This window comes from Canis lupus, chromosome 32, assembly GCF_048164855.1.
Source record: "Canis lupus baileyi chromosome 32, mCanLup2.hap1, whole genome shotgun sequence".
NCBI lineage: Eukaryota > Metazoa > Chordata > Mammalia > Carnivora > Canidae > Canis > Canis lupus.
This window is the reverse complement of record NC_132869.1, coordinates 19,958,425-19,972,568: the sequence shown is the minus strand read 5'-3', so window position 1 is coordinate 19,972,568 and position 14,144 is coordinate 19,958,425. Positions and strand designations below refer to the sequence as shown.

General features: G+C 37.6%; 1 protein-coding gene across 3 annotated transcripts in view; it reads left to right on the top strand.

Moving 5' to 3' along the window:
* Positions 1–14,144, top strand: part of TRPM7 (transient receptor potential cation channel subfamily M member 7) — a 114,386-nt gene that overhangs the window by 11,690 nt on the left and 88,552 nt on the right. For all 3 annotated transcript variants that reach the window (XM_072808482.1, XM_072808481.1, XM_072808483.1), the window contains exon 2: positions 11,761–11,840. In XM_072808482.1, coding sequence (XP_072664583.1) covers positions 11,761–11,840 — 80 coding nt within the window. The remainder of the gene's footprint in view (positions 1–11,760; positions 11,841–14,144) is intronic.

Genomic DNA, 14,144 nt, shown 5'->3' with positions numbered 1-14,144 from the left:
CACGGGCTCTCAACTGAGCAGAAAGCCCGACATGGGGTTCCATCCCAGGACTCTGGGATCGCAACTCTAGCCGAAGGGAGACACTCAACTGACTAGCCACCCAGGTGCCCCAATGCCCCCGAATTCTTTGTTGAAGCCCTAACCTCCAGTGTGATGGCACTTGGAGTTGGGGGTCTTTGGGAGGTAATTAGGTTAGATGGTCATGGGGGTAGGGCCCTTATAAAAAGAAACAACAGAGAGCTTGTTCTCTCTACTGTGTGAATACGGTAAGACAGCTATCTGCAACCCAAGGAGAGAGCTTTTACCAGACGCTGACTCTTGGCACATTCATCTTGGATTATAGTTTCTGTAACTAAAAAAAGTAAATGTTGGTTGTTTAAGCCACCTAGCTTATGGTATATGTTATGGCAGTCAGAGCAGACTAGGATAGTAGTTGATTCACTTGACTATAATAAAATTCCATACTCTTGTCTCTTGTGGGTAGCAAAAGTGTCTGTTCAGTTATTTTATTCTTAATTGGACTGCCATATGTACATACTTTATGGGTCTGCTAGAGATTTGAGCAGAGTTAATATGCAGTATTTAGGATACCCTTTATGTGACTTTCTCCTTTAAAGAAAGGCCTTTTCCCATCCCTTTATAGCTGCTTTGTCACCTTGGACTTTGTATTTTGGTTTTTTAAGCCAGTAAGACTGGGATTTCTGTTGAAGTTTTTAGTTGTTCAGTAGTGTGGAGCAGTATTGTTATCAGGCAAAAAGCCTTAAAAAATGAGAAACTCATCTAGTTCTGTTCTTTAATTAAAAGTATAGACGCCAGTCAATTTCTGCCTGCTTTTTGTCTTTAGTATGGTTAATTAGTTTTTTGTTATTTTATTTTATTTTATTTTATTTATTTTATTTTTTAAGATTTTATTTGTTTATTCATGAGAGAGAGAGAGGCAGAGACACAGGCAGAGGGAGAAGTAGGCTCCATGTAGGGAGCCCAACGCGGGACCTGATCCCGGGTCTCCAGGTTCATGCCCTGGGCCAAAGGTGACACCAAACTGCTGAGCCACCCAGGCTTCCCTTTGTTTTTATTTTGTCCGGAGTTTATGGTGGGTTATCTGTGGGAGGGTTAGTCTAGTAGAACCAACATAGCTGGCAGCTCCTTTCTAATTCTAATATGTAGACTCTTAGTATTCAGTTGTAAAAGTAGACTGATTTTCACATTACCTTGAAATAGAATTTTTAAAGCAATTTTTAATTCCCCCCCCCCTAATTTTTTGTCATTAGCATCTAGGCAGGAAGGATATGCTGGTACTGACTTATGGAAAGAATAAAGTATGTTAGAAAGTTTATTTATAATATATGTGCACCTTATTGCTGAAAGACAGAATATGGAATTTTGAAGCATTATTGAGATTTGACAATGTCTCAGGCATTATGCTGAAGCACCTTCCATGGATCATTTCGTTTTATCTTTAGAGCAACATTGTAAGGTAAGTATTATTATTAGTTCAAAAGGTCAGAAACTTGCTTAAGATTGCATGAATAGCACGAAGCTATAGTTCTAACAGGTTACTCTGACTCCAGAATTTCACTGGAGACCACAGAGGGATCTTCAAGTTTCAATTTCACTGAAGACCACAGAGGGATCTTTAAGTTTCTTTCTAGGACTGGGGTGTCTGTGTGGCTCACTCAGTTAAGCATTGGACTCATGATTTCAATTCAGGCCATGATTTCAAGGTTGTGAGATTTGTCCTGCATGGGCTGAGGCCTGCTTAAGATTCTCTATCCCTCTCCCTCTGCCCTGCCCACTCACTTGCTCTTTCTATCGCCTCCTCTCTCCAAATAAATAAATAAAGCCTTTTTAAAAAAGTTTCTTTCTAGTGCTAACATTCTGTGATTATAGTTAGTTTTTACTTTACCTGACTTTAAATTTTGGAATTTAGAGGTTTGTGTTTGTAGTGTGCCACCTCTTGGTAAAATTCAGTAATGGCAGCTGATGAAAAGGAAGAAGAGAAGTATAAAGTTAGGAATTGATATATGTGTTTAGAATCTAGGGCACATTTCATTGGGTATCTGATGGCAGAGCAGAAACTCAGAATTTCAGAAATTGCAGAATCTATCATTGAGAAGGATTTATAACCCTCACCTGGGGTATATGACTATTAGGTGTATGAAGCCAATCTCTAATGTAATAAATGAGGGCCGTGAACAATAAGAATGCTCCGTGAGGGAGAATACATTTAAATTTTGATAGCTATACAAAGTAAAAGGCCCTTGATATAGACAAAATTGGTGAATATTTAAGGTAGAGGAAACCATAAGTGATAGTCTTGAAACATGATAATGTTATTTATGTCTCTGTAGGCACAGAATTTGGTAAAAAATTGTGGGCATCAAGAGTGATACAATTTAAGTTATTTAGGAAACCGTTTCACTGAAGTTTTTGGATGGATTTGCCAGTTAGAAACTATTATGGAAGAGCTGAGGTTGTGAAGGGATAGTACTGACTGTTTAGAAGAAGAATAATAAAATAAGACTTTTTGGGAGCAAGATTTATACTAGATCTTGAAATGCAACAGCATACCTGTCTTAAATAGTTATATATTTTATCATAAAATACTCAAAAAACGAATATTTATTTATTTATAAAATTTTTAAAGTTTTTTTTTTTTTTTTTTGTAAAGATTTTATTTTTTCATGAGAGAGACACACAGAGAGAGAGAGAGAGGCAGAGACACAGACAGAGGGAGAAGCAGGCTCCATGCAGGGAGCCCAACACAGGACTCAATCCTGGGTCTCCAGGATCAGGCCCTGGGCTGAAGGCGGCGCTAAACCGCTGAGCCACCAGGGCTGCCCAAAAAATGAATAAAGTGACTAATGTGTTGTAGGTTGATGGTGATTGGAAAAGGCCATTATTTCTGGAGAAAAGCTAGACATATGTACTCAAAACACTAGATTTTTTGCTCAGCAGTGTTTTGATTTTATTGTTATATAAAAATTTGAATGCTTTTTTGGGGGAGTGGGCAGGGGCAGCACAGAACTTGATGTGGGGCTTGATCTTATGACCTCTGAGTTTATGACCTGAGCCAAAATCAAGAGTCAAATGCTTGGGCACCTGGGTGGCTCAGTGGTTGAGCATCTGCCTTTGGTTCAGGTCATTATCCTGGGGTCCTGGGATGGAGTCCCACAACAGGCTCCCCACAGAGAGCTTTCTGCTCCCTTTGCCTATGTCTCTGCCTCTCTCATGAATAAATAAAGTCTTAAAAAAAAAAAAGAAGTCAAATGCTTAACTGACTGATCCACCCAGGCACCCTTTAAATGCTTTTTCTATTGAAATTTCTGCAGGAAAAGTAACTTTGTTAATGAACATCTAAAATTCTTTAGCCCTACCCTTTTTTCCTTCCTCATTGAAAAGCCACTCGTAATACAAGGATCTACTGGGATTGTAGAACTGGGTAGAAGTATATTAGTGTTGAAGACACAGTAAGGGCTTGGCACATGGCTTGTTGGATTGAATTGACTCAGTAGGAACAGGAAAGAGCCATTATTTTAGTGGGATTCAGAGCATGGGTATACCATGCCATGTGGGCCAAATCTGGCCAAGGCCTGTTTTGTATGACTTTAAGTTAAGAATGGTTCTTTTATTTTTTAAAGGGTTTTTAAAAAAGAAAACAAAAAATATGTGACAGAGATGGTATATGGTCCAAAAAGCCTAAAACATTTACCATCATTATTTGCTGATCCCTCATTTAGAGGATAGCCATACTTCTTCAGTATGAAATTGAAGGAAGCATCAGTTTAGTGGAGAGCTGTTCATTTGGGACCGGATAAATTGTGCATGTTGTTGAAGAATAATGATAGAGGTGATTTGAAGAAAGGAGAAACCAGGACTATATTAATAATCATTCTATAGTCGTTATTGTCTTCTTTTTAAATAAGATATCATGCTAAACTAAAGGTTTTGGAAATTATCTCTTCTATCCATTCCTTTACTAGTCCAAGAGCCCATTGCCTCTCCCTCAAATACTGGTGGCTCTGGTTTACTTTTACTTGTTCCCCTTCCAGTTAATCTTCTTAATGAGAGCTTATTATTTTTTAAGATTTTATTTTGAGAGAGAGAGAAAATGAGGGGGAGGGGCCTTGGGAGAGGGAGAAGCAGAGCAGGGAGCCCAATATGGGGCTTGACCCCAGGATGCCCAGGATCATGACCTGAGCCAAAGGCAGATGCTTAACAGACTGAGCCATCCAGGTGCCCCATCTCTGATTATTTATATTAAATGCTACTTGGGATTTCTTTATTTTTTCATATATAACTATCTCCTAAATTAAAATGTCTGTGAAAAAAATTTTTTTAAGATTTTATTTATTCATGAGAGACACACAGAGAGGCAGAGACACAGGCAGAGAGAGAAGCAGGCTCCCTGTGTGGGGGGGCACTCCAGAATCACGCCCTGGGGCAAAGGCAGGCTTTCAACCCCTGAGCCACCCAGGCGTCCCTGTGAAAATATTTTTTATATTTAGTAGAAAGGCATAAGCTGTGAAAAGTATATGCCTGTGATTCATGTTTAGGAGTATTTCAGTGAATAGATATCCACAAAGTTTTGCAAACCAGCATTTAGTCTTAAACTGGGTCATTAGTTCATTGCTGTAGAGCAAGCAGTCTTTTTGGAATCTATTGATTAATTCCTCCATCCCTATACCAACCCTGTTTGAACAACTATAGCTAGAGTTGCTTCAGGCAGGCTGCAGCTAAGGAGCAGAATAGGGGAGAAACTAATACTAGTTAGCAATAGTTAGTAACTAACAATACCTTTTAGGAGAAGTATGTTAGCCCTTTTTTCCCCCCATGTTCAGAAAATTATATTCAGAGTGATCAATCACATAGGAATTCCCTCTTTAAAGTTATTAATGCATTTCTACTCAGTGGCTTATTTTTTTTTTTAATTTTTATTTAATTATGAGAGAGAGAGAGAGAGAGGCAGAGACACAGGCAGAGGGAGACACAGGCTCCATGCACCGGGAGCCCAACGTGGGATTCGATCCCGGGTCTCCAGGATCGCACCCTGGGCCAAAGGCAGGCGCTAAACTGCTGCGCCACCCAGGGATCCCCTACTCAGTGGCTTATTTAAAGCATATCATCAAGTGATCTTGAAATACTTATCTTACATTTCTCTTACAAAGTCAGCAGAGGCTTTGAAGTCAGGGCAAACTATTAGCTGTGTGACTTTAGACAGTTCTCTGACTTCTATGTCTAGCTAGTCTGCATGTATAATGTGGGAATACTAATAGTATCTAAATTGTAGGATTACTGAGAGCATAGGATGAGTTAATGCATATAAAATATTTAGAACGTTGCCTGACAAACACACTACTGTTTAAAATTATCTTTTTGCACTTTGGGCAAAGGGTTTATGAAAGATACAAAAGAGTTGCACTTTTAGGAGACATCTGTTATGTGACATATGGTTAAATTATTTATGAATTGGGATATCTAGTATAAATATTTACCTGGGATAAATAAATACCTAGTAATAGAGAAATCACAGCTTTGGTTTCCCTTTGTGCAGTGGTTCCTGAAACTTGGCATTTTCCTTGTGGGGACCTTGGAATCTGTGAAGTAGTTAGAAGAGATAATTGGCTTTGGGGTTTATGAGGCAAGGGCAGATCCTGTACCTACACGTTATGTATCTTATCACCTTGCACTTAAGTTGCATGGTTGATCTAGGGATTCCCACCAAAGGGGAATAGTCAGTGCTGCTTTGTTGGCAACCTGTGATCCCAGTCTGTTTCTCTAAGAGACCATGCCAAGTGTAGCCTATGGTATTATGGGAGTCTTTATCTCTATTTGAGCCTAGGAAGGCACCCTCACCCTCTTCATGGGTTTGTTCTCCTTTGACCTTCATTTGTTATACAAAACAATTCTCAACAACCACTATCTGGGGTGCCTGGCTTGGCTTAGTTGGAAAAGCATGGGATTCTTGATCTGGAGGTCTTGAGTTGGAGCCCCATGCTGCTTGTAGAGATTACTCAAAACAAAACAACAAAAAAAATAAAACAACCACTGTCTTCCTGGAGTTTGCATTTGAAAACATATGCCTTGGGGATCCCTGGGTGGCTCAGCGGTTTGGTGCCTGCCTTTTGCCCAGGGCGTTATCCTGGAGACCCGGGATCGAGTCCCACGTCAGGCTCATGTCAGGCTCCTGGTGTGGAGTCTGCTTCTCCCTCCTCCTGTGTCTCTGCCCCCCACCCCCTGCCTATCATAAATAAATAAACAAACAAACAAACAAATAAATCTTTAAAAAAAAGAAAACATGCTCAAGGTGTTTTATAAACTCGTAACTGTAATAGAAGATAATTTCTGGAATATTCTATCTCTTACTCTAAATTAAGTGTAGTTAAAGTTTTTTTTTCTTTATTTTCATTTTGGGTTTCAGAATCAGCAGATTGGTGTTTTTCATCAATTCTGGGAAATTCTTAGCATCTCTTTAAACATTGCCTTTGCCAATTCTTTCCCTTTTCTTCTCTGGAGGTCTGGTTAAACATACATATATTTGACCTGTTACTCTGTTGTACTTGTTTCTTAACAACCTTCCCCTGCCTTTTTAAACAGCTTTATTGTTGTTTAATGCACATACTCTAAAATTTCCCCATGGTAAGTACACAAGTTTGATGTGTGTGTGTGTGTGTGTGTGTGTGTGTGTGTTATAAACATTTTATTTATTTATTTATTTATTTATTTATTTATTTATTTATTTGAGAGAGTGAACATGAGCAGGGTGAGTTGGTGGGGGAGCAGAGGGAGAGAGAGAAGCAGATTCCCCCACTGAGCAGAGGGAGCCCAGTGGCGCTGGGTACTAGGAGCCTGGGATCATGACCTGAGCCAAAGGCAGACACTTAACCGACTGGGTCACCCAGGCATCCCTTGATAGTTTTTAATAAATTTATTTAGTTTTATAACCACCACAATACAGTTTTAGAACATTTCTGCCCTCTCACAAAGTTCCATTATGTTTAAGTTTATCACTGTTCTTACTTCAGCTCTAGGCATTTACTAAACTTACTATGTGGTTTTGTCTTTCTAGAAATTTCATATAAATGCAATTATGTAATCTTATGTGCCTGGCTTTTTTTTTACTTAAATGTTTTGAGGTGTAGCATGTTGCATGTTATCCTTAGCTTGTCCCCCTTGTTGTTATAAGTAGTACCATTATATGGATATTTGATTTTGTTGACTGTTAACAAATTTTGCTTCTCTGAACATTCAAATACAAATCTTTTTGTGGACATGTTTTCATTTTTCTTGGGAAGATACTTTGGAGTAGAATTGTTGGATGATATGTAAGTTTATGTTTAACTTTTTAATAAATGACCAAACTTTTCCTATATTATCTGTATCTGAATGACTAATGATCAAGCAGTAAGTATATAGCAATAAGTACAGTCATTAACCTGCCTTTTTTTTTTTTGCAAACTGTTTCCAATTTGTCTAAGAGATGCAATGTTTAAATAATAAATCACAGTATAATTTCAGTACTACTCCTGAATTCTGTGTTTTTAAATAATAACATAATGAAAATTTGATGAGTTTCAAACAGCAGTAGGTTATGTTGGTCTTGGTAGAAATTCAGCCTCACATCATCATGTGTCAGAGCAGCACTACCAAATGATATTTTTTTTCAAGTTACACGCAGAAGTCATAGGAAATGTCTTGTCTTTTTAGGTTACAAGTGCTGTGCCTTAGCATCAGTGTATGGTTGTGGAGAGGGAGAAGGGCCTAGGATAGGAATAATATACTAGCAATTTAATTGACATGGCCAGATCTTTTGGTTCTCAGGACAGTGCTCTAAATGTGATCCTGGGGATGATGGTTTTATTACTCTATGGTTCTATAGAGGAGTGAGGGGTCATGGTGGAAATTGCATATTTAAATAGTGTAAGCTTCATTAAGAAGGTGACGTTTGCTCAAAGAGTTGAAGGAGCTCATAGAGTCGATGTAATGAGGCAGGATGCAGAGATTCAGAGCACTAGGACCTTAAAGGTTATTGACTTTGGCTTTTATAAAACTCTTGGGTAAAATGTGTAGGTATTGGAGAGTCCTGAGTGGAGAAGTGACAAAATGACATATTTTAAAAGATTTTATTTATTTTGGAGAGAGAGTGGAGGAGGGGCAGAGAGTGGGGGGGAGAGAGTCTTAAGCAGACTGTCCTGAGCGCAGAACCTGATGAGCTTGATCTCACAACCCTGAGATCATGATCTGAGCTAAAACCAAGAGTTGGAGGCTTAAGCAACTGCACCATCCCAGCATCTCTGATGATATTTTAAAAATATTACTTCATCCTTCTTGATGAATAGACTGTAAAGTGACAAAGGTAACAGGAGTGGATACTGGTAAGCCAGGTAAGAGGCGATGATGGCTTGGATCAGAATAGTAGCAGTGGAGGTGTGAGAAGTGGCTGGATTCTGGGTGTGTTTTGAAGGCAAGCTGACAGGTTTTGCTCATGGGGCTATATATGAAGTAGATAAAAAGGAAATTAAGAATGTTGGTAAGATTTTTGCCTTAAAAAAATAGAACTGGAAGAATACAGTTGGTATTTACTGAGATGGGGAAAACTAAGAAATGAGTGGATGAAATGTGAATTCAGTTTTAGGCCATCTTAAGCTTATGATGCCTGTTGGACATCAAAATGAAGCTGTTGAGTAGGCAAGTGGAGAGCATGGAGTTTAGGGAAGGATCTAGTGTGGAAATATAAATTTGGGAGTCATCCAGTGTATTGTGATAAACTGGGTGTGAGCACTGAAAGAATGAATACATTTGGGGTAAAAAAGGCCAAAGTCTGAATGCATGTAATTGGAAAAAAGAAGTCCCAAAGATTGGGAAGAAGAGGGCTGCATGGGTGGCTCAATCAGTTAAATGTCTGTCTTCAGCTCAGGTCGTGATCTCGGGGTCTTGGGATGAAGCCCTACATTGGGAGGGCTCCTACTTTTCCCTCTCACTCTGCAGCTATCCCTTGTGTGCACTCTGTCTCTCTGTCAAATAAATAAATAAAATCTCTGAAGAAACAAAACATTGGGGAGAAGAGGGGAAGAATCAACAAGGGAGATAAAAGGAGTGACCAGTGAAGAGAAGACCAAACTTAACTATTGAAGATGTTTTAAGAAAATGGGAGTGATCAACTCTGTTGAATGCTGCTGGATATATCAATGAAGATGAGTCCTGAAAATTGACCTTTGAATTTAGGGAAAGTCATTGGTGATCTTGTTGAAACTTATTTCAAGATAGTGATTGGCTTGAAAGCCTGACTGGAGTGAGTTTTAGAAAGCATGGGAGGAGAAGTAAAGGGAAAAACTTTTACCAATAACCTGTACTGTAGATGGAGGCAGAAACATGAAGTATTAGCTTGAAGGAAATGTGGAGTCAAGCAAAGATTTGTTGTGTTTTGTTTTTTATTTTATTTTATTTTTTAAATTTTTTATTTATGATAGTCACACACACACAGAGAGAGAGAGAGAGGGGCAGAGACATAGGCAGAGGGAGAAGCAGGCTCCATGCGCACCGAGAGCCCGATGTGGGATTCGATCCCAGGTCTCCAGGATCGCGCCCTGGGCCAAAGGCAGGCGCCAAACCGCTGCGCCACCCAGGGATCCCTGTTTTGTTTTTAAAAATGAGGTTGCATGCTGATGGGATTGAGTTAATAAAGAATGAAAAAAATTAAGGATTTGGTGGAGAATGTCCCTTAGTGAGGTGTATGGGATCTAAGGCACAAGAGGAATGTTTGGACTTAAATAGAAGTACATGTAGTCACAGGAAGGAAGGCAGGATATGTGGGTATAGATACTTATTGATGGGTGGATATAATAGAAGCTTGTGTAAGTTCTCTTCTTGTTGCTTAAATTTGCTCAGTTAAATGGGAAGTATCTATTAAGAGAATGGGGAAGGAGGTTTGGAGGTTTGAGGAGAGAGAAGTGTGAAATCATATAGGAGAATGAGAAAATGGACTAGGAATATATAGTGTGATTGTTAGGCATCATTAAGGAGCATTTGAGGTTTGTGGTCACGGTTTTAAAGTGAAACTAGAGGGCATTGTTCTGTTTTGTCTACTTACATTAGCAGGAAGTAAGAAGTTATGGAGCAGTTGGGCAATTGAGTTGAATCAGGGTTGGGTTTGCCAGGTGTATTCTAGAAGCAAACATGAATTTCTGTATGGTAAAACTAGAGAGAATCCTGCCTACCTCCCCTTACCCCCCACCAAGCAGATTTTTCAAAGGAATATCAGACTTTAGTTAGAATAAGAAGGTAGTGGAGGGATTATGCTAAGTGAGCTTTAGAATGTAGGGTATTTTGCGGATTCAGGGTCCTAAATTCTTGTGGTCATCTTGTGATTTTTGTAATTAGGGGATCTTGGGCAGCCCAGGTGGCTCAGCGGTTTAGCCTCCCTGCATGGAGCCTGCTTCTCCCTCTGCCTGTCTCTCTGCCTCTATCTCTGTGTTTATGTGTGTGTCTCTCATGAATAAATAAATAAAATGTGCTTTTTTTAAAAAAAGAAAGAAAATAATTATAATTAGGGAATCTTGGTTTAATTTGCTCCCATCTAAGTGAGTGTGTATAAAGAACTTTTGATCTAGGAAATGGACTTTTTTTTTTTTTTTAAATAAGAAAATAGACATTTTGAATGGAGAGTTTTGACAGAATTTACCAGAAGTAACATTGGAAGGTTAGACTAAGGTTTATTATTAGGGTACCTGAAGGATTTGAGAGAGGAACCTGCAAAACTTAACCCATCATAATTTTGTCTAGAATGTCTCTTCTCTCAGAGGATCCTTTTAGAACATAGGCTCTTCTTTTTTGGGCTATGCTGATAATATTGCTAAGTTATATGGAGGATGGTCCTATGGTTTTTAATCTACTCTGTTACAATTTATAGAGTTTCATCTGTTCCAGTACATAATGCTGCTTTTTAATCAGTCACCAGTAGCAGGATGAGGATTCAGAGACTATAAGTCTAAGGATCCAGGCAGAAACTTGAATAGTGATATAAAAAAATTAAAGGCATTGTTTAAATTTTTAAAATTATTTCAGATTTACAATAATTGAGGAAAATGTGTTAGTCTTCCACTATGATCCTAGATTTGTCTTGCTCTATTAATTTTTTACTTTATGTATTTTGAGACTGGTTATTCATATTTAAGATTGCTATAGCAATCTGGTGATTCAAACATTTGTAACCACGTAATAACCTGTCCTATCCCCACTGATGTTTTGTATGTATTTTTCCTGGTATTATTTTTCTTTTTTTAATTATTATTATTTTTCTTTTGATTAAGTTTGCTTGGTATCCTTTTTTTGTTTATACGCCATTAACAATCCATGCCCTTATGCTTTATGCATTTATCTTAGAAATTAAATATAGGTAAGTTTTATTTTTTTAGTTACATCTGACATCACTTGTAATTGGTTTTTAAATGATCCACTTCCCAGAATCATACCAGCCCTTCTTGAGGTATTTGGCACATTCTGGGAATCTCAAACTTGATTTTCCTCCTCTCATTACGTGAAGCAACACGTAATAGACTTGAATGGACTTGAATAGAATGATTGTTATATTTTAGGTGTGTTATCTTCAGTAAATCTTTACTATATACTCATGATAAATATTTAGTAAATTGGAAAAAAAAGAATATAGAGCTATTTCTTTTATGTACTTATAATTAAATTATTTCATTGTACTATTAGAGAGTTAATTTATAAACCATCTTTAAAAACTTTTTGTTTCAGTCCCAGAAATCCTGGATAGAAAGCACTTTGACCAAGAGGGAATGTGTATATATTATACCAAGTTCCAAAGACCCTCACAGGTAAGCATGCCTTTGTTTTTTGGGTTCTTCTAGAAATTTAGATGTAAATTATATTACTGTTTACTTACTAAAAACTAAAATTATTAAAGTATAGTTACTGTTAACTTTTGTACTTACTGTTAATTAGATTGGCTTGATCTGCCCTTGGCTCAAGTCATGATCTCAGGGTTCTGGCATCAAGCTTCAAGTCAGGCTTCCTGCTTAGCTTCTCCCTCTTCCTACCTGCTCTGTGCTATCTCCCCCCAACACTCCCTCTCTCAAACACACACACACACACACACACACACACACACACACACATATTAAAAAAAAGATTGGGAGGAAATATCATTAGCACAATATCAGTATTCTGGAGTTCTTAATCATATTTACAACATAAAGCCACTTCTTCAGAGTATTCCCCCATTTCTAAACTCCCTCCAGATCATAGTAGTATATTACAAAAATAAGGCAGTTAAGATTCTCTTTTTACTGATTGATAATGAGAACTTAAAAGTGTGTTTCCATTTTTTGAACATTTATTGAGAACCCAACATTATGGTTCATGCTAAAGAAACCAATACAAACCTAAGAGTTTTCTGTATTTGTTTGCCAAAATATAGATAATAGCTCGGCATCTGCTTGAAAATCTATCATCAGAGATTGTAGACATCTCTAATTGACTTTGATCTTTCATATGGCTTTGATAATAGAAAATTTTAAAAGGCACTAGTTTAAAATTCAAGAAAAAGTTGACCTCTTGAGGTATTTATTGAGGTTACATTTTTCATAATTTTTTTCCTGCGGCCTAAAGATATAAAAGCTTAAAGGGGCAAAACAAAATTACTTTTTAGAATTAAAGACAACCTCTCTTCACAGGCACTTAGTAAAAATTAGTTGAGAAAGACATGGGATTTTTCAATCTTTTTACCTTTCTCATCTCCTATCAAACCTTGTTCTCTATCCAGTTAACTTCTCTGCACCTTTTACTTCCATTTGATATGTACTCTTATAAAACCATAGCCAAATTCAGAACTAGAACAAATAATCTTAAAATTTGTATTAAACCACAGAAGACCCTAGCCACAGCAGTCTTGAGAGAGAGGAACAAAACTAGAAGTTAATCACAGTCTCAGATTTCAAGATATACTACAAAGATATAATAATCAAAATAGTATGGCACTAGCACAAAAATAGACACATAGTTTTATAGAACAGGATGAGAAGCCTAGAAATAAACCCATGCTTATATGGTCATTTAATATGTGACAGATAGCAAGAATATGCAGTGGGGAAAAAGACTTCAACAAATGGTACTGGGGAAAATGGACAGCTACATGCAAAAGAATGAAATTGGACTACTTTCTTAACACTATATACTAAAATAAACCTAAAAAAGAAAACACTCAAAATGAATTAAAGACCTAAGCTGAGTCCTGAAATCATTAAACTCATAGAAGGAAACAGGCAATAATCTCTTGACATTGGCCTTAGCAACCATTTTTATGGATATACCTCCACAGGCAAGGGAAACCAAAGCAAAAATAAACTCTTAGGATTATACCAAAATAAAAAGCTTTTCTACAACAAAGGAAACCATTAATAAAGCAAAAAGGTAACCTACTGAGTGAGAGATGGTATTTGCAAATGATATATCTGATAAGAGGTTAATATCCAAAATGTAAAAGGTCTTAGACAACTCAGCACCCCCCCAAAAAGGGTACAAGACCTAAATAAGACTTTTTTCCAGGGAGGACCTGCAGATGGCCAACAGATGATCAACCTCACTAATGATTGGGAAATGCAAAGCAAAACTTAAGTGAGGTATCATCATCTCACACCAATCAGAATGGCTATTATTTAAAAAGACAAGAAATAACAAGTGGTGGCAAGGATGTGGAAAAAAGAGAACCCTCTTGTATTATTGGTGGGAATATAAGTTGGTGACATTTTCCTTTCTAATACTGTACCTTAACTATAAAGTCCCCTTCCTGAAGAAAACTAGTGTTACCTATTTCTTAGAATACCTTAGAAATAGCTAGATGCAGTCTTTGCATGTCCTAGCAGATGTATATTTACTCCTCTCTCTTCCTTTTAAAGTATATTCTGTTTAAACCATAGTGTTTAATTATCTTGGCAATAACCACTGTTTTTAATTGTTGCGTTCTTTTTAATTCTATTTATGGATCATAATTTGTTTTAGTAGTTCCTTTTTTTTTTTTTAAGATTTTATTTATTTGAGGGAGAGAGAGAGCACAAGCAGGGGGAGTGGCAGAGGAAGAGGGAGAAGCAGGGTCCCTGGTTAGCAGGGATCCTGATGCAGCG